We start from the raw sequence: 20,220 nt of genomic DNA on the forward strand, positions 1-20,220 counted from the left end.
AGAACACATGGCAACGCCACGGTCACGCGGTGACCACGCGACGGGCATGCGAGTTTACGCGCTCTAGAGTCGGGGCCCTCGGCCACCGCCCAAACCTCGACGTATCACCACCAAACAATGTATTTATGATTAAATAGGTACTTATGTAACTAGAAATGATTTTTGGAAAAAATAAATAGCAAACTATGAGGCAGTTGCAGTTCAAATTTGACCCGCTTCCAACTGAATCGGCGGGAATTTGTCTTTTTCACCAGAGGTGGATCAAAACTTTTGACACCCAACCATTTTGTCAATTGTGCATTAAATATGTCCTAATATTTTATAAAAATGATTTGGTACAATTTTGCAACAAATATATGGTAGGTCCTTCACAAAAAAACCTCATTTCGGGCACTCGAAAAATGGAAAATGAATTTTCCGTGCAAAGAAAATGAAAACTCCCTTTGGCAACATTGTTTGGAATTCCAAGATGCACCCTTGTGCACAATATGAGATCATTTTAACAAACTATGCCATGAATGTGACCATGAGATTGAGCGTTTGGGTTGAAATCCATGAATCTTCACACATGATAGCTCATTTATGAGAACACTTTTCTAAAATAATTTCTGTATTACAAGATTATTATTTTTCCTAGAAACTTGGTCACACATAAAGACACAATGCGAAGGTTTTCCAATTTTTTGATTTTTTTTTAATTTTTTATGCCCGTTTGAAAATGCGGTCAAAACGGCGGGCTTGACCGTTCCTAGCTAGTGGTTGAATCTTGGAAAACTTTTGATGTTTCTCTGATTAAATAGATACTTATGTACCTAGAAATGATTTTTGGAAAAAATAAATAGCAAACTATGAGGCAGCTGCAGTTCAAATTTGACCCGCTTCCATCTGAATCGGCGGGAATTTGTCTTTTTCACGAGAGGTGGATCAAAAAATTTTACACCCAACCATTTTGTCAATTGTGCATTAAATATGGCCTAGTATTTTATAAAAATGATTTGGTCCAATTTTGCAACAATTATTTGGTAGTTCCTTCACAAAAAAACCTCCTTTCGGGCACTCGAAAAATGGAAAATGGTTTTTTCGTCCAACGAAAATGAAAACTTTCTTAGGCAACATTGTTTGCCATTCCAATATGCACCCTTGTGCACAATATGAGATCATTTGAACAAACTATGCCATGAATGTGGCCATAAGATTGATCATTTGGCTTGAAAGCCATTGATCTCCACACATGATAGCTCGTTTCTGAGAACACTTTTTTAAAATAATTGCCGTATTACAAGTTTGTTATTTTTCCTAGGAACTTGGCCACATATGATGACACAATGCAAAGGTTTCCCAATTTTTTGATTTTTTTTAATTTTTTATGCCCGTTCCAAAATGCGGTCAAAACGGCGGGAATGACCGTTCCTAGCTAGTGGTTGAATCTTGGATTTTTTTGTGTTTCTCTGATTAATTAGATACTTATGTACCTAGAAATGATTTTTGGAAAAAATAAATAGCAAACTATAATGCAGCTGCAGTTCAAATTTGACCCGCTTCCAGCTAAATGGGTGGAAATTTGTCTTTTTCACGAGAGGTGGATCAAAACATTTTACACCCAACCATTTGGTCAATTGTGCATTAAATATAGCCTAGTATTTTATAAAAATGATTTGGTCCAATTTTGCAACAATTATTTGGTAGTTTCTTCACAAAAAAACCTCCTTTCGGGCACTCGTAAAATGGAAAATGGTTTTTTCGTCCAACGAAAATGAAAACTTCCTTAGGCAACATTGTTTGCCATTCCAATATGCACCCTTGTGCACAATATGAGATCATTTGAACAAACTATGCCATGAATGTGGTCATAAGATTGATCATTTGGCTTGAAAGCCATTGATCTCCACACATGATAGCTCATTTCTGAGAACACTTTTTTAAAAGAATTTCCGTATTACAAGTTTGTTATTTTTCCTAGGAACTTGGCCACATATGATGACACAATGCGAAGGTTTCCCAATTTTTTGATTTTTTCGAATTTTTTATGCCCGTTTTAAAATGCGGTCAAAACGGCAGGAATGACCGTTCCTAGCTAGTGGTCAATTATGCATTTGACACCCAACCATTTGGTCAATTATGCATTAAATATGTCCTAGTATTTTAGAAAATTGATTTGGTCCAATTTTGCAACAAATATATGGCAGGTCCTTCACAAAAAAACTCTTTTTGGGCACTCCAAAAATGGAAAATTGATTTTTCGTTATTCAAGGAATAGTACTACTAATTATTTGAAAACTTAACTAACATTGTCATAAAAAGAGAAGGAAACTTACCATCGGGCATCATGGTGTTGCGTTGGAGCTCACGCTGCAATGGAGTTTCGCCGGGCCTGTGGTGCTGTGTTGGTAGCGCCTATTGTTAATCAATTACGACAATTTTAGATGGTCATAAGCCCGCACTTCGTTCTGATTGGTCTATGGGCATGTCACGCGGATCAAGCATTACAGACCGTCGGATACTGCCAGATCCAACGGCCCACACCCTCATCCTCTCGCCACCCACACCCACCCGAAAGCAGCTCCCCTCACCTACACCACACGTCGTTGAGGACACTGACATGTGGGCCTAATTCCTCGCGGGCCCACCTATCAGTGGACGAATGCCACCACTCACCCACCGCACACCACTCACCCACCGCACACCACTCCCCCCCTCTCCCCCGCACACCACTCCCCCCCATGATCCGCAGCCCAAACCCTAACCCCTCTCCCCTCTCCCTCCATTGGACCGCCGCCGCCACCTACGGCGGCCGATCCCGCCGCGACCTCCCCTCCCACCTCAAGCCGCTCCTCCTCACCTTCGTGGACGACCACCTGCTCCCGCCGTTCGCGTCCGCGCTGCTCGTCATTGCCTCACTTCTCGCCCGCGGATCGCAGAGCATCTCATGGTGTCCCCGGCGCGGCCAGCCTCCGTCTCCGGCCCCTTCGGCTCCGCCGTCGACCTCGCCATCTTCTCGACTCTGACCACAATGCGGCGGGCGGATCTAGGCCGTGCGAGCGAGACGGCGGCCAGATCCTCGATGGCGAGGACACGCAGCGGTCCCCGCCGTCCAAATCAGGTCCGTCTCCTCCCGCAGCTGAGTCGTTTTACTGGCGATTTGCCTCGCATGGCCACGACCTCTGACCCCTTCTCATTGATTTGCTCGGGTGGCCGCCTCTCCCACCATCGACGGTGCGTGCTCAATGCAGAGATCCGCCGCGCCAAGGCCAAGCTCCTCAAGGAGGATCCACCCAAGCTACACGCCGGCCACAGCCCCCCTCCCCATGCAGCAGCTGTCGCCGCCGTGTACCTCGACAGATATGCCGCCCTCGACAGCGTCAGACGAAGGCGGGGCCTCCGCCGCTGCAGGCACAGTCGCCTCTGCCGCTGCGGTCCTCAACCGACCCTGCCGCCCTCGTCCAAGGCATCCTCGTGTGCAACACTAGCTCGATTAGGTGAGCTCGCATGGCCTTGTTCACTTAGTTTTCTACATGCGCCTGATCCATGCAGGTCAGGGATCAGTGATTGAATTGTTTAGACACCTTTTTTGGATAAAACTTGTTTATCTGTGTCGTCATTAAAGAAGGATGAAGATTTGCACCTTTGCATTAGTGAATTATAAAGAGAAGTGAACATATAAATATAGGCCAATTTGCTAGCATTCTGGTGCTTATCAACACTCGAAATCCGCTTGTCTAGCTTCAACCTATCTTGCTTTGCTATGAATATTCCTTTGGGATGACTAAAACTGGAGCTATACTAGCCTATCTCTGCTATGTTCCATCCACTGTATCTGTTTAACCAACCTGATCCTCCAAACATAAAAGCTCAAGTGTGTACTGAATCATGTGTTATTTAGTTAGCTGAGCAGTATCTTTAGTTTTCTAATGATTGCTCAACTCTCAATTCTGAATAAATAAGTAGCTGACCCTATTGGTTCTTTCTTTCTTCAGGGCTATGAGTTGATGGCCACGCTGCTGTTTTGCCCTACTTGATAATTCTTTTACTGTCCGGTCTGCTCTGCTCTGCATAGTTTCCAGTTGCTTATAAAATGATAAAACTGTGGTGATGTGAGGTCCGCCAATGGTTTGTAATTTTGGTTTCATCCCCAACCTCTCCAGCTAGCTTCTTCTTCACATCATATCATATTTGCACCTGCTGCTGCATCATGGATTGGATGGTCACCTACTAGCTAAGTAGATTAGCTTGTATTGCCATCGAATTAGTCAATATTGTTTCACTTGGCTTGTTTCTTGTACTAGGTCTGTCAATTACAGCATAAACAAACAAATTGCTTAGCTCTCAACTATGAATACATAGCTAGCTGAACCTGTTCTTTCTTTCTCTCTAAAGAGCTATGACTTACATGGGTCAAGCTGCTGTTTTTCTATGCTCGATGATACTATTGCTGCCTGTATACTGATACATGTGGTGATATTTACCCGAACTGAAGTTGTGAATGTACCATTATTTTCCTGCTCACAAGCATTTGATCTCTACTGGAATATTAGTGTTTTTTATGGGAGGAATATCACAATAGTAGTGCATTTTCCTGCTGTTTTATTGGAAGCCTCCTCCCATTATCACAATATCACAATACTGTAGCCATTAAAGCTTGTTCATCCAGAAATTTTACATTACATACATTGTGCTATATATAGTGGCCGTTCAAACTTGTTAAACAACCTTCTGTTGTTGTTCCTGTAATCTCTGATTTGTAGCATTGTTGGTTTTGCTCTTTTTTTTGTCTTAAAACTTGATGGGCCAAAGATCCTTTGTTTGTATGTTATCATCACTATGATCTTCAGTTTTCCATACACTGTGATCTTCAGTTTTTCATTGCGTGTTTTTTCTGCAGTTTGCTTGGTGTGTGGACAGGGCCAAAGGACAAGATGCTTCAATCCGGCGAGGACAGAGCCAAATGACCAAAGTTTGTTCATCTGTTGCCAAGGTGATCCCTCTCCTCCTCCTCTCTATTTTTTGTTCATTTTCTCATATGATCTGATGCGTGCTCTCTTGCTTGGTGTGTGTGCAGTTTGGTACCATCCCGTGGGGAGGGCCAGGGACAAGCTGCTCCGATCCGGCGAGGATGCCCACCATCTATTGTTAAGGTGATCTCTCTCTCTCTACATATATATATACATATCCTGTTATGATGATTCTCAGCCCCGCCCCGCCTTTAAGCTATGCATTCAGAAGAAACATTCTATAGTAAAGTATGGGGTTGTTGATTAAACTGCTGCTGTGTTCACTTCAATGAGAAAAAGTGTAGTTAATTCAGGTTGTGAACATTTCTTAGGAGTTATATTAAGAAACATACTGTATGAGAAAAACTGCTACTGTTGTGTTCACTTCAATGAGAAAAACTGCTGCTGTGTTCACTTCAATGAGAAAAATTGCTGCTGTGTTCACTTCAATGAGAAAAACTACTGCTGTGTTCACTTCAACTGAGTTACTCCTTTTTTGAATGGAATGTTCATAATATATTGTCTCCAGTTTTTCTAATTTTTATCAGCTGATTCATGTAACAGGGCGTCCGTGGAAGGCCCAGTCCTGACTCTCTAGTGAGCCGGCATTTGATTGCTCTTGAAGGAGCTACATGTAGAAGAAGAAAATACTTGTAGAGCTTGTAACTGATTCCCATAGTTGTAGAGCTTGTATCAGCTAAGCTTGTATTACGTGTAACTTGTAGAACTTGTAAATGCTACAGCTTGTAGGACTTGTCATTTGTAGAGCTTGTAAATAAGCTTGTATATGCTACAGCTTGTAGGACGTGTCATTTGTAGAGCTTGTATTGAATCTGGCTATTGTTATTTGAAGTATCTTGTGTGTTTTTCCTTGCCAATTTAACTACTAGTTATTTTCTTATTGTCAAATTGAAATATGAAGAATCTGGGCCTAATAGCTAGGACCCACTTATCAGAACCTGACAAGTGGGATCTGTTTGACTAGTGGACCCATTTTATAAAAAAAACTAAAACTGTTGTACAAAAAGGCCATGACCCATAAAATAAAAAGGCCAAATTGTTGGGCTAGGCCCATGTAGCTAGAGAAAATTAATAGAGAAAATATACAGTAAAAAGGCCGAATTGTTGGGCTCGGCCCATGTAGAAAATCGAATTGGACCGGGCTGAATCTTGTGCCACATCAGCTTGCCACGCTGGATGCCTACGTGGCCTGGGGGAGGTTGCTAGTGACCAAAACGCCACAGTAGGAATATTTTGGTCGTAAACGTCTTTGACCATTCCAGAAGAAAGGTCGCTATAGTCAGTTTATGACGGCCAGCTTTTGACCTTCTTTTTTTGGTCACAAAAAGGTCGTAAATGGTAATTTGTGACCTTTAAGTGACCAATAGTGGTGGTCACAAGTTGACATATTTCTTGTAGTGTGAAGATTGCTTTTAATGATCTGAGAGGTCATTGTCGGAGCGGTGGCCGAACAGGCGGTCATAAGAAAACCGCCTAGCCGGATAGTCTGGCCGGCGGCCAAAGCTCCCTTGACGACGGTGCCGTCTTTGAAGACGGGAAAAGGCATCCTTCCTGATGGTGACGGCACAGAGGAACTCTCAACGAAAGCACCAATGTCGGTGTCAAAACCGGCGGATCTCGGGTAGGGGGTCCCGGACTGTGCGTCTAGGCGGATGGTAACAGGAGACAAGGGACACGATGTTTTACCCAGGTTCGGGCCCTCTTGATGGAGGTAAAACCCTACGTCCTGCTTGATTAATATTGATGATGTGTGTTACAAGAGTGGATCTACCACGAGATCAAGGAGGCTAAACCCTAGAAGCTATCCTATGGTATGATTGTTGTTCGTCCTATGGACTAAAGCCATCCGGTTTATATAGACACCGGAGAGGGCTAGGTTACACAAAGTCGGTTACAAAGGTAGGAGATCTACATATCCGTATCGCCAAGCTTGCCTTCCACGCCAAGGAAAGTCCCATCCGGACATGGGACGAAGTCTTCAGTCTTGTATCTTCATAGTCTTGGAGTCCGGCCGATGATGATAGTTCGGCTATCCGGACACCCCCTAGTCCGGGACTCCCTCACCTAGCGTCACTGAACCTTAAGTGTGTAGACCCTACGGGTTCGGGAGACACGCAGACATGACCAAGATGACTCTCCGGTCAATAACCAACAGTGGGATCTGGATACCCATGTTGGCTCCCACATGCTCCTTGATGATCTCATCGGATGAACCACGATGTCGAGGATTCAAGTAACCCCGTATACAATTCCCTTTGTCAATCGGTATGTTACTTGCCCGAGATTCGATCGTTGGTATCCCAATACCTCGTTCAATCTCGTTTCTGGCAAGTCACTTTACTCGTACCGTAATGCATGATCCCGTGACCAAACACTTGATCACTTTGAGCTCATTATGATGATGCATTACCGAGTGGGCCCAGAGATACCTCTCCGTCATACGGAGTGACAAATCCCAGTCCCGATCCGTGTCAACCCAACAGATACTTTCGGGGATACCCGTAGTATACCTTTATAGTCACCCAGTTACGTCGTGACGTTTGGTACACCCAAAGCACTCCTACGGTATCCGGGAGTTACATGATCTCATGGTCTAAGGAAAAGATACTTGACATTGGAAAAGCTCTAGCAAACGAACTACACGATCTTGTGCTATGCTTAGGATTGGGTCTTGTCCATCACATCATTCTCCTAATGATGTGATCTCGTTATCAATGACATCCAATGTCCATAGTCAGGAAACCATGACTATCAATTGATCAACGAGCTAGTCAACTAGAGGCTCACTAGGGACATGTTGTGGTCTATTTATTCACACATGTATTACGATTTCCGGATAACATAATTATAGCATGAATAATAGACAATTATCATGAACAAGGAAATATAATAATAATCATTTTATTATTGCCTCTAGGGCATATTTCCAACACTTTCAACTTAGCTTTCTCTAGGAACACATTAAAATTTAAGGGAATGGTAGCACAGGCCATTGATCTACAACATAGATATGCAAAAAACTATCAGGACTAAGTTCATGATAAATTAAGTTCAATTGATCATATTACTTAAGAACTCCCGCGTAGATAGACATCACTCAAGTCATCTAAATGATACGTGATCCAAATCAACTAAACCATGTCCGATCATCACGTGAGATGGAGTATTCATCAATGGTGAACATCTCTATGTTGATCATATCCACTATATGATTCATGTTCGACCTTTCGGTCTCCAGTGTTCCGAGGCCATATCTGTATATGCTAGTCTCGTCAAGTTTAACCCGAGTATTCCGCATGTGCAAAAGTGGCTTCCACCCGTTGCATTTGAACATAGAGCCTATCACATCCGATCATCATGTGGTGTCTCAGCACGAAGAACTTTCGCAACGGTGCATACTCGTGGAGAACACTTATACCTTGAAATTTTAGTAAGGGATCATCTTATAATGCTACCGCCGTACTAAGCAAAATAAGATGCATAAAGATAATCATGTCATCTAATCAAAATATGTAACATGATATGGCCATCATCATTTTGTGCTTTTGATCTCCATCACCAAAGCAACGTCATGATCTCCATCGTCACCGGCTTGAGACCTTGATCTCCATCGTAGTGTCTTGGTCGTCTCGCCAACTATTGCTTCTACGACTATCGCTACCGCTTAGTGATAAAGTAAAGCAATTACATGGCATGTGTATTTCATACAATAAAGCGACAACCATATGGCTCCTGCCAGTTGCCGATAACTTTTGCAAAACATGATCATCTCATACAACAACGTATATCACATCATGTCTTGACCATATCACATCACAACATGCCCTGCAAAAACAAGTTAGACGTCCTCTACTTTGTTGTTGCAAGTTTTACGTGGCTGCTACTGGATTCTAACAAGAACCGTACCTACCTACGGCACAAAAACCACAGCGGTGATTTATCAAGTTTGTTGTTTTAACCTTCACAAGGACCGGCCGCAGTCAAATTTGATTCAACTAAAGTTGGAGAAACAGACACCCGCCAGCCACCTTTATGCAAAACTAGTTGCATGTCTGTCGGTGGAACCGGTCTCATGAACATGGTCATGTAAGGTTGGTCTGGGCCACTTCATCCAACAATACCGCCAAATCAAAATAAGACATTGGTGGTAAGCAGTATTACGATCACCGCCCACAACTCTTTGTGTTCTAGTCGTGCATATCATCTATGCATATACCTGGCTCTGATGCCACTGTTGGGAAACGTAGCATGCAATTTCAAAAAAAATCCTACGCTCACGCAAAATCTATATAGGAGATGCATAGAAATGAGAGGGGGAGAGTGTGTCCACGTACCCTCGTAGACCGAAAGCGGAAGCGTTTGCTCAACGCGGTTGATGTAGTCGAACATCTTCTCGTTCCGACCGATCGAGTACCATATGTACGACACCTCTGAGTTCTGCACACGTTTAGCGCGATGACGTCCCTCAAGCTCTTGATCTAGCAGAGGGTCGAAGGAGTAGATGAGTTCTGTCAGCATGATAGCATGGTGACAGTGATGGCGATGTGATCCGCGCAGTGCTTCGCCTAAGCACCGCGAGAATATGACCGGAGGCGTAAACTGTGGAGGGGGGTGCCGCACATGGCTAAGAGCAATTGGTGTGTCTCATAGGGACGCCCCCGTATATAAAGGAGGGAGGGAGAGGAGGCATGCCTAGGGCGCACCCCAAGTGGGGAGGAATCCTACTTGGACTCCTAGTCCTATTCGCCCCCCTTCCTTCTATCGGAGGGGGAAAGGGGGAAGGAGAGAGAGAGGGAGAAGGAAAGGGGGGTCACGCCCCCTCCCCTTGTCCAATTCCGACTTCCCATGGGGGGCACGCGCCACCCCCATATGGCCCATTACTTCCCCCGGGAGGTTCCGATAACCCCTCAGTACTTCGATAAATACCCGAAACACTCCGAAACAATTCCGGTGTCCGAATACCACCTTCCAATATATCAATCTTTACCTCTCGACCATTTCGAGACTCCTCGTCATGTCTGTGATCTCATCTGGGACTCCGAACTACATCCGATCACCAAAACACATAACTCATATAATACACATCGTCATCAAACGTTAAGCGTGCGGACCCTACGGGTTCGAGAACTATGTAGACATGACCGATACACCTCTCCGGTCAATAACCAATAGCGGAACCTGGATGCTCATATTGCTTCCCACATATTCTACGAAGATCTTTATCAGTCGAACCGCAATGTCAACATACATTATTCCTTTGTCATCGGTGTGTTACTTGCCCAAGATTCGATTGTCAGTATCTTCATACCTAGTTCAATCTCGTTACCGACAAGTCTCTTTACTCGTTTTGTAATGCATCATCCTGCAATTAACTCATTAGTCACATTGCTTGCAAGGCTTCATATGATGTGCATTACCGGAGGGCCCAGAGATACCTCTCCGATACTCGGAGTGACAAATCCTAATCTCGATCTATGCCAACCCAACAAACACCTTCGGAGATACCTGTAGAGCATCTTTATAATCATCCAGTTATGTTGTGACGTTTGATAGCACATAAGGCATTCCTCCGGTGTCCGGGAGTTGCATAATCTCATAGCCGGAGGAATATGTATTTGACATGAAGAAAGCAGTAGTAATAAAACTGAACGATCATTATGATAAGCTAACGGATGGGTCGTCTTGTTCATCACATCATTCCACTAATGATGTGATCCCGTTCATCAAATGCCAACTCATGTCCATGGCTAGGAAACTTAACCATCTTTGATCAACGAGCTAGTCTAGTAGAGGCATACTAGAGACACAGTGTTTTGTCTATGTATTCACACATGTATCAAGTTTCCGGTTAATACAATTCTAGCATGAATAATAAACATTTAACATGATATAAGGAAATATAAAATAACAACTTTATTATTGCCTCTAGCGCATATTTCCTTCATTGACAACCCTCTTGATGTGTTAGGACAACTTGTTTTGTGTGCAGGTACTGCTTACTTTGTTTACTGGGAGAATCTCCTACTGGATTGATAATCTTGATTCTCTAACTGAGAGAAATATTTTCTATTGGGTTAGTTCACCCTTACACTTTAGCGAATCCCAACAACTTCTGTGGGAGCAAGCAGTTATCACAATGCATCCTAATTCGACCCACCAGTACATTTTACAATATACTCAGTTTACCTCAACTACAGGTAGCTTAAAAACCAACGGAGGCTGGAGCCTATCATGAAGACTGTTCCAGAGACGTGATATACCGTTTCAGAGCGATTGACCTCAAGTCCTCCCAACTCTCCCAACTCCAAAAATCCAGCTTCCTAATCCAGCTTCTCACTCCACGCAGCGATTCACGTCCGTTCGGCAGCGAAAACAGCTTCTCTGTCGCCACTGTGGGCTGGTAGCGGCATATTGGGCTAGATGAAATCGTGCCATGGGCCAAGCATGCAGCCCACAAAAGAAGGAGAGACGTGTTTTTTAGGGAAGAAGGAGAGACGTGTTTCTGTACGAGGAAAGAGCCACGAGCTAGTTTTCACAAGGAAAGAAAGGAGGAGAGAGAATAACCGAAACATTTTGTTCACTTCGCGGTGGCAAACCATGTAATTTTGGCCAACTCCATGTTTTGGAGCATTCCGTGAAGCTGCTATTTCCCAACTTCTCAACTCCACGCTTATTACACTAGGATCTAGCACAGCTTCTTAAAGCTAGCTTCTCGAGCTAGAATCGTTCGGCTCGACTCCGCACATAGCGTTTGTGAAGCGGAGCCAGAGGACTTCAGAACAGGCCCTTAGTGCCGGAGCTTCACGGGGACACCTGGGTCGTAGGCCCCCAAAAAAATGAAACATTTTTAGTACCCTGTGTAATAGTATTGCAACCCATAACTAATAAGGCCCATTTGTCTACTAAAAAAATGCTACTAAGGTGGCCAGCCAGGCGAGAGCTCCTACTCAATGCTTCACACGTCGCACAGCGAATCGACGCTCACACGCTCGTTGCCGTGAGCTGGCCCATATACGCGGAATGCTAACGTGCTTGCTCTCTCGGTCGCCGCCACCCTGCTTCGTTCACTCAGTCAATAGTTGACCGTTGACTTTTGGAAAAAATCCAAGATTCTGAAAAAAATGTTCACAGATTTGTAAAAATTATTGTGAAATTGAAAAAGTTCACAAATTTGAGAAAATAATCCTAATTTAGAAAAGTTCATGATTTTGAAAATAATTCACGGATTTCCAAAAACCATGAATTTGAATTTTTTTCATGAAGTTTCAAAAAATATCACGAATTTGAAAATAAAATTATGAAAATTTAAAATGATAAAATAAAAGTAAAAATATTTTTTGATGTATTTGCCGCGTATGGTTTGCAACGGGGCGCTATAGGCGCCGGATAGGATTTCATCATCCAGGCAGCCAGCAGCGACCATTGTTCTTCTCCATCTATCTAAGAAAAAAAAAAAGGTCTGTTCTTCTCGTCTCGCCTCTCGCGCGGACTTGCGTTGGGGAACGGGGTCCGGCTGGGGCCGGGGCAGATGCGTTCGGGCGTGGGGGACGGCGGGAAACCCCCGGCCGGCGTCCGTTCTCCAGTCCGTCAGATGGCCAGAGGCCTCAACGCCTCGTCGCGGCCGCGCTCAGCATCAGGGCGACGCCGGCGCTACCCGCGGTGAGCAGCAAGAGCATCCACTCTCCCTCCCCAGTCGGTAATTTTATCCAGTCCCATACCTAGTTTCCCGCTGCATCTTAATTAGTAGGGGGTGGGGGATCCTGATTAGGTCAGAGATTTTGCACTAAACTGGAACCGAAGCTAGCGATGGTCAAGCGAAATGCTAATATACTGTTGATTCATTTTATACAAAAGAAATAGAGGTGAATGTGGAGCTAATGAATGCTCGGCCTCCTCTCTTGTTACTCCAGTTTGAACATCAAACTCATAAAGAACAATGGCATCAAACTCAAACAATTGAAGTCTTATTCTGACGGATTGAATTCCAACACTATGTCCACATATTTGGCAATATCCACCTAATCAAAGTGATGATGTGTGGCGAGCAGATTTGAAGCAGGCCTTACGCAGACCCTTTTGTAGAATTGCAAAGTTTATGGTACACAAGATCGACACTTGAAGTACAATTAATTCAATCCGTACGATTTGGGGCAGTCCTAATAAGTTGTAGCTTCGCCCCTCCTAAGATTTCTTTTAAGCTACGCCACTGCCACCTATATATAGTACTCAAACTGACCCAAAGGCCATGATGTTACAGACAACTTACAAGCCGATGTAATCCATTCAGTTAGTGAACCCTCGTTGTTTCTCAGAGGAATTCCAAACAAGCACAAACAGAAACTTCGTGTAAAATTCATGAATTCACATGTACTACATTCAGACTGGAACCATGTAGAAGATACAGAAGATTGATTAATTAACTCCATGAGTAATTAAGCTGAACATAGACATCCAGAGTAACATTTGAAGTGAAGTAAATCTTTGATATACTCCCTAGCTAGCGTTCGAATACATTAGAATATAGTATCTATCCAGACTAAATACGCAAGAAAGAAAGCAGATATTTTAACATCTGAAGAGACACAATAACACCAAACACCGTATATGCATGTGTTATCTTCCTCCTGAGAGGCTGGAAAAAGTGGCAAAACTCGTCAATAACTGAGGATACTGCACATTTGGTGATTCCAATCCTCTGTTTTGCGTCAAGGCCTGCATAGTGAAGCTGAAATGTGCTGGTGTTAGCTCTGGGAGTGGTGTATCACCTTCGAGGTACTGCATGGCATGTCGCATTGTGGGCCTTGCGCTAGTAAAAGGGTGCGAGCATAGAAGCCCTAGCTTCAGCACCAAAGATGCATCATCGATGTTGTAGTCACCCCGCAGTCTCGGATCCACAGTCTCCATGAGCGATCCGTTGTGCCAGCGCTCTATAACCCAGTCAACCAATGTATGTTTGTTGCCAAATGGGTTCTGCTTGATAGGCCTCTGCCCAGAAGTGACCTCAAGGAGAAATATGCCGAATGCAAACATGTCTGTCAGAGTGGATGCCTTGCCCGTGTGGACGTACTCAGGCGCCAGGTATCCCATGGTTCCAACCATATGTGTGGTTTGTGGATCAGTGCCATGGTCGTACAGCCTTGAGAGACCAAAGTCACCTAGTCTTGCATTCATTTCACTGTCCAGAAGCACGTTGCTCGGCTTAACGTCTCGGTGTATGACAACTTTCTCCCACTTCTCGTGAAGGTAGAACAAGCCGAATGCGACGCCCTTGATAATATGGAACCTCTCCTCCCAATTCAGTGATGGCTTGCCATCTTCACAGTACAGATACTGATTGAGGCTACCATTTGACATGTAGTCATAAACCAAAAGAAGTTCACCTTTACGTCGGCAATAACCAAGCAGGGGCACAAGGTTGCGGTGTCTGAGCCGGCCGATACTGACAACCTCCGCGATGAACTCCTTCATCCCTTGCCTTGACTCGTGAGACACTCTCTTCACCGCCACTTTCAGTTTGGACTTTCGGAGTGTCCCTTTGTATACCTTGCCGAACCCGCCCACACCAAGCAGGTTCTTTTCCTTGAACCCTTCGGTTGCATGGAACAGGTCCTTGAAGGAGAACCGATGTGGCCCGAAATCAACCTCCCAGTCTTCCCGCAGCTCCCTGTACCTGAATCTTTTGCGAACAACCAGAATGATAACAGTTCCCACTACAAGGACGAACATGGCCGTGGCAATAGGCAGGGTGATCTCCAGGACCTTGGAGCGCGGCTCTGGACCAAGACGTGGTAGCTTTGGGAGCTTGGATGTGTCAATGGCAGGAGCAGGGCCATTAATGGCAAAGCTCCAGCCGAGAACGCAGTGGATTGTGCTGATTGCGCCGGTTGTGGCTGCGAAGCCGATGTACGATGGTTCTCTCAGAACTGTGGAGAGGTTATAGGGGGACGAAAGCAGTGGCCTCTCCGGCTTAGCGAATCCGAGAGGAGCCAAGAACACGTTGATCTGCGTGGACTCCCCATCATAGTCAGCCCATACCTGCATCGCCTTGCCACTGATAAGGGTCAGGTTGTTGAAGGATCCGCTCCCTTCATCGTAGTACCCGGTGCGGTAGGCCTGCAAGGAGGTGAGGCTGTTGATGTCGATGCCGACGTGGTTGTTGTCCATGTCTTGGAACTCCTCGTTCTGGGTGGTGTCGAGCTCGACGGCGAACATGTGGTTGCTGGCGTTGCCGTTGTTGCCGCTGTTGAGGAGGCCCATGTACTGCGCCCACGTGTTGGAGAGGTTCTTGGTGGGGGCGACGAAGAAGGCCATGCCGTCGGCACTGATGCCCTCGTGGACGGAGAGGATGGCGAACGCGAAGCTGAGGGAGAAGGACCGCACCGTGCCGTTGGGCGACCCGCGCAGGCTCAGCGGGGTCGGGTAGAAGGCGTGGCCGAGGTTGATGGTGTCGTTGGTGAGCTCGAGGAGCCCATCCGGTGTGACGTTGGCGTTGCCGTCGAGGGTGAGGTTGACACCCGAGAAGCCATTGTATAGGAAGCTGAAACTGTCGTTGCTGGTTGTGGATGCAGCAAGGTGAAGAAGGAAGAGGAGTGGAATGGCGTGTAGGAGGAAGAAGATGTGCTCCCTCGGAGCCATGTCTCGAGCACTGGCAAGGAAAAGATTATGATATTTTGTTGTTGATAAACAACTACCGGTGTGGCTATCTAAGTAGTACTGCTGTATGTGCGCCCGTCAGTAGCAAACAACTGCCCATGATTTTCGCGACCGATGTACTAGTACTACTGAGAGTTAAATCCATAAAATTCAGTAATTTTGCTAACTCGCAAGAGAGGATACATCACCATCTGCGGGTGCAATCGAACGGGAAGCTGGTCCAACAGGTTCAATTTTCTTCCTTAGATACTGAAAGTTCGTCTCCCGATCGACGCTGAAGTCTGAACATATTTCCGGAATTGTCTAAATCAGACTGATTCAGACGGCAACCACTAGGCAGCACGTACACACGTGGTTACAGTTCCCCCTCCGACTCCGAAAGTAGAATATCAAACCAGAAAGTAGAATAGCATGTGTACACTAGTACATCTTTCTGTTGGCACTTCTGTTGGTGATAAGTCTGAATAGTCCTCTTCAACGACTGGGTATGCATGATTCGTCATCGTCAATCCCGCCGTCGTTCTCTAGCTAGCGGTCTGCATAGGCCAAGTACCGGAGTGTACATGTGTTGGACTTTTGTGCTCAACCTGAGGTGGTCCGGGGTAGGCATGCACCGCACAAGTAAATATGGCCTAGAGTTTTCTTCATCCTCTACAATAAGGGCATCCACATCCGCACAACACCAAGGACCGGGCCATCGCTACACCGTGGACACCTACCTCGCGCACGTCTCCATGTCGGGTTGGATGCTCCCAGACTGATGGATGTGTTGTTTGTAGAGTCAAATGGGTGCCTGCGGAATAGGTTGTCTCTGATAAAAGTCTAAAGTCTACCGCGACAGCTATTTCTCTCTCTGTGGCTAACCCATGGCGACCCGGTAGCATGGCTGCAGTTTTGGGTAAAGTATGGGAGGAAAAATGTGAAAGCAGAGGGAGGAGAGAGATGGGTCGGTCCACTAAGACTAGCATTGGATGAAATCAACTTTGTGAGGTGGTTTCAAGATTCCATGTCTGTGTTGCCAAAGTCCGTGGTTGGTTTTGTTGCGTGTTGATGCGTGAGCCATGCAATTTTTTTAAATTTTTAATAATTTGGTTTTGTTCATTCTCAGTATCTTGTCTAGCTTTCGATATTGTGTTGATGCAGAGGCCGGATATAAGTGGTATCTTCTTGCTATTAATATATCCCTGTTATTGTAAAAATGTACCAAATGTCATCACCTCAATCTATAGAAAGCCATATTTGTTGGATCTTTTAACAAAGAAACTAAGCTAGTTATTTTGAATAAAATATGACCAAATATTCATTTTTTAGAATTAGTCAGAAGGGCAGTAATTATATGTGTTGTACATATAATTCTGGCCAATAAATACATGTATTTTGCTAACAAGTATACTTGATATATGCATATGTTTTTCTTTACATTATGTATGCACTTGTATGTTGGTGTAATGAAGGATATAGCTTTTTTCTTCTTCAAAATGACGGTTTTACCCCGCCTCTGCATCAGAGGTGCACACATCATATTTGTTAAGATTAGAGTATCAAACATCCATTACATCGTACAAAAGTGATAAGCAAAAAGAACACAAAGCTCGAATTAACCAGGCACTAAGAAGACACAATGACTCAGTCACGTATCACAGTGAGGATCATGCAATTCACCTCCCAACTGTAAGGACGGATGTGCTGTCAATACTCACTGTTGATGAAGGATATGTCATGATGAACTGGTCAAATCCTTCGTTCTGCATTATGGTCATCATCTGAAAACTCAAATCCGTCGGTGACATCTCTGGCAATGGCATGTCCCCGTCAAGGTACTGCAACACCTGCCGCATAGTAGGCCTTGCATTGGCGAATGGGTGAGAGCATAGTAGGCCTAGCTTTAGAGCCACACATGCCTCATCGGCGTTGTAGTTGCCCCCAAGCTGCTTATCCACGGCATCAAGGAGCGATCCCTTGTTCCACTGGTCGACCACCGATTCGACCAACAATACTTGGCTGTCCTCTAAATTTGGATTTACTGGCCTTTGCCCACAGGCAACTTCAAGAACAAACACCCCAAAAGCAAACACGTCAGTAAGAGGGGTTGCTTTGCTGGTATGCCCAAGCTCGGGAGCAAGGTATCCTATGGTTCCCACCACATGTGTGGTTTGCGGGTCAGCGTCGTGGTCGTACAACCTTGCGAGGCCAAAGTCGCCGAGTCTTCCGTTCATGTCACCATCGAGGAGTACGTTACTAGCTTTGATGTCGCGGTGGATGACCGCTTTCTCCCACTCTTCATGAAGGTAGACCAAGCATGATGCAATGCCTTTGATGATGTGCCACCTCTGAGCCCAATTCAAAATGGGTTTGCCTTCTCTGCCGTGCAAGTACTTGTCAACGCTCCCGTTTGGCATGTACTCGTACACCAGAAACAATTCACCTTTCTGTCGGCAGTAGCCAAGCAATGGCGCAAGATTGCGGTGTTGAAGACGTCCTATGCTCACAACCTCCGAGATGAATTCCTTGATGCCCTGCTTGGAGTCGTGTGCAACCTTCTTCACAGCAACCTCCATTCTAGTAGACACTGGAAGGATGCCCTTGTACACCCTCCCGAATCCTCCAATTCCTAGCAGGTGCGTGTCGCTGAAACCTTCCGTTGCACGGTACAGATCCTTGTACGAGAACCGCTGTGGACCGAACTCGACCTCCCAATCTTCTCGCAGCTCGGCGTACCGGAAACGTCTCTGTAGCACCAGCAGAACAATGGCGCCCAAGGTGAGGACGAACACTCCGGATGCTATTGGCAAAACTATGTCCAGCACCTTGGATCGTGGCTTCGGCCCCATGCGCGGAAGCTTTGGTAGCTTGGCGATGTCGATGGCCGGAGCTGGGCCGTTCATGGCGAAGCTCCAGCCAAGCACATAGTGCCGCACGTTGATCGTGCCGGTGGCCGAGGAGAACCCGACGTATGCCACGTCTGTCACCGCGGTCGTGAGGTTGTGGGTGGCCGTGAACAACGGCTTTGCTGGTCTGCGTACGTTGATGGGAGCCATGGTGACGGTGATTTGTGCAACCCTGTGATCGTAATCCACCCACACCTGCATGGCCTCACGGCTAATCAGGCTCAGGTTGCGGAAGTTACCGTCCTCGTCATCGAAGTAGCCGGCGTAGTAGGACTGCAGCGACCTGAGGCCGTTGACGTTGGCCCCGGCGTGGTTCGCGTTGAGGTCGTCGAACTCTTTGTTCTGGATGGTGTCGAGCTCCACGGCGAAGAAGTGGTTGCTGCCGTTGCCGTTGTTCTGGATGTCGGTGAGGCCCAGGAGCTGTCCGGGCAGAGCGGACGAGAAGTTGGTGCTCGACGCCACCACGAAGGCCATGCCGTGGGCGCTCAGGTCCGTGTAGATGGACTGGATGGCGAACACGAAGGAGGCGGAGAAGGACTGCACCGCACCGCCGGGAGACCCGGCGAAGCGCACCGGAGTCGGGTAGAAGGCGTGGCCCTTCTGCTGGTCCGTGCCGTTGGTGAGCTCCAGGAGGCCGTCTGGGGTCACCGTGGCCGCGCCGTCGAGGGTGAGGTTGGCGCCGGTGAAACCGGAGTAGGCGAGCTGGCCATCGGCCTCACCGGTGGTGCTGGCTGCTAGAATAAGGCAAATTAGGAAGAGGAGGCGGACAAGCATGAGCACACTATTCATGGTGGAGGACGGCGAAGGTGAGCTGGTCTGTTGTAGTCTTGTAGAAGACCCCTAAGGACTACTCATGTTATGTGTGTGTACGCTGCTATGAAGCCAAATGTTTGTGCTGGAGTCGAGCGAACCTGCCAGCCCATTTTATTAGCTACTAACAAAGTACTCCTTTTTAAAATAAGTGTTTTAACTTTGTATTACTGTTGAGGATATAACTACTGAGTGTAAACCGTTCAGGAGGGGCCGGTTCACGTTCATCTATATTGAAGCCCATGAAGACAAAGAAGATGGCGTCTTATTGGTAAAGCTTAGAGGCCCCGAGCCCAAAGGCGGATTAGGGCCTATAGTTGTAAACCGCCATAATTGTATAACTTGTGTTGTAAGTTAGGAAAGGAAGAGACCGAGCCGGACACTTGTATGAGCCGGTCTCGGGACTCTGTAAAGCGGCCGGGCGTCAACCTGTGTATATATAGGGACGACCCGGCGGCGGTTCAGGGACAAAAAACAACAACTCGAGACTCAGGCAAAGCGTATTCGCTCCCTGGTCATCGAAACCCAAGTAATTCCATCACAACTAGATGTAGGCTTTTACCTTCATCGTAAGGGGCCGGAGTAGTATAAAACTCTCGTGTCCCTTGTCCGGTTTAACCCTTTTAAGCTAATCTCGTTGCGATGGCTCCACGACTAAGTCCTTTCGTTAGGACATCTGACGTGATATTTCCACGACAGTTGGCGCCCACCGTGGGGCTATCGCACGATGGTTTTGAGTTCTTGAAGGACAGCTTTGAAGGACTCAAGGGATACGCGGTTGGCCGGATGACCAAGAGTCATCGCGGCAAGCTCTACATCGACGACGCAGGATGAGGCCCCGAGGCCGGCTCAATCGAGTA

General features: G+C 46.1%; 2 protein-coding genes across 2 annotated transcripts; both read right to left on the reverse strand.

The window, feature by feature from the left end:
• Window positions 1-13,361: 13,361 nt before the first annotated feature.
• LOC119275019 (L-type lectin-domain containing receptor kinase SIT2-like) lies at window positions 13,362-15,688 on the reverse strand. The gene has a single exon (XM_037555791.1). The coding sequence runs from the start codon at window positions 15,642-15,644 to the stop codon at window positions 13,623-13,625; it is 2,022 nt and encodes a 673-aa protein (XP_037411688.1). The 5' UTR covers window positions 15,645-15,688; the 3' UTR covers window positions 13,362-13,622.
• Window positions 15,689-17,165: 1,477 nt separating this feature from the next.
• Window positions 17,166-19,425, reverse strand: LOC119275021 (L-type lectin-domain containing receptor kinase SIT2-like). Its single transcript, XM_037555792.1, has one exon. It carries the CDS (start codon window positions 19,337-19,339, stop codon window positions 17,321-17,323), a length of 2,019 nt encoding a protein of 672 aa, XP_037411689.1. The 5' UTR covers window positions 19,340-19,425; the 3' UTR covers window positions 17,166-17,320.
• Between the last annotated feature and the right edge of the window lie 795 nt (window positions 19,426-20,220).

The sequence above is a fragment of the Triticum dicoccoides genome, chromosome 3B, assembly GCF_002162155.2.
Source record: "Triticum dicoccoides isolate Atlit2015 ecotype Zavitan chromosome 3B, WEW_v2.0, whole genome shotgun sequence".
Lineage (NCBI taxonomy): Eukaryota > Viridiplantae > Streptophyta > Magnoliopsida > Poales > Poaceae > Triticum > Triticum dicoccoides.

Excerpts from the sequence above, each read along its gene's own strand:
- LOC119275019 (XM_037555791.1), bottom strand. The coding sequence starts at position 15,644 with ATGGCTCCGAGGGAGCACATCTTCTTCCTCCTACACGCCATTCCACTC.
- LOC119275021 (XM_037555792.1), bottom strand. The coding sequence starts at position 19,339 with ATGAATAGTGTGCTCATGCTTGTCCGCCTCCTCTTCCTAATTTGCCTT.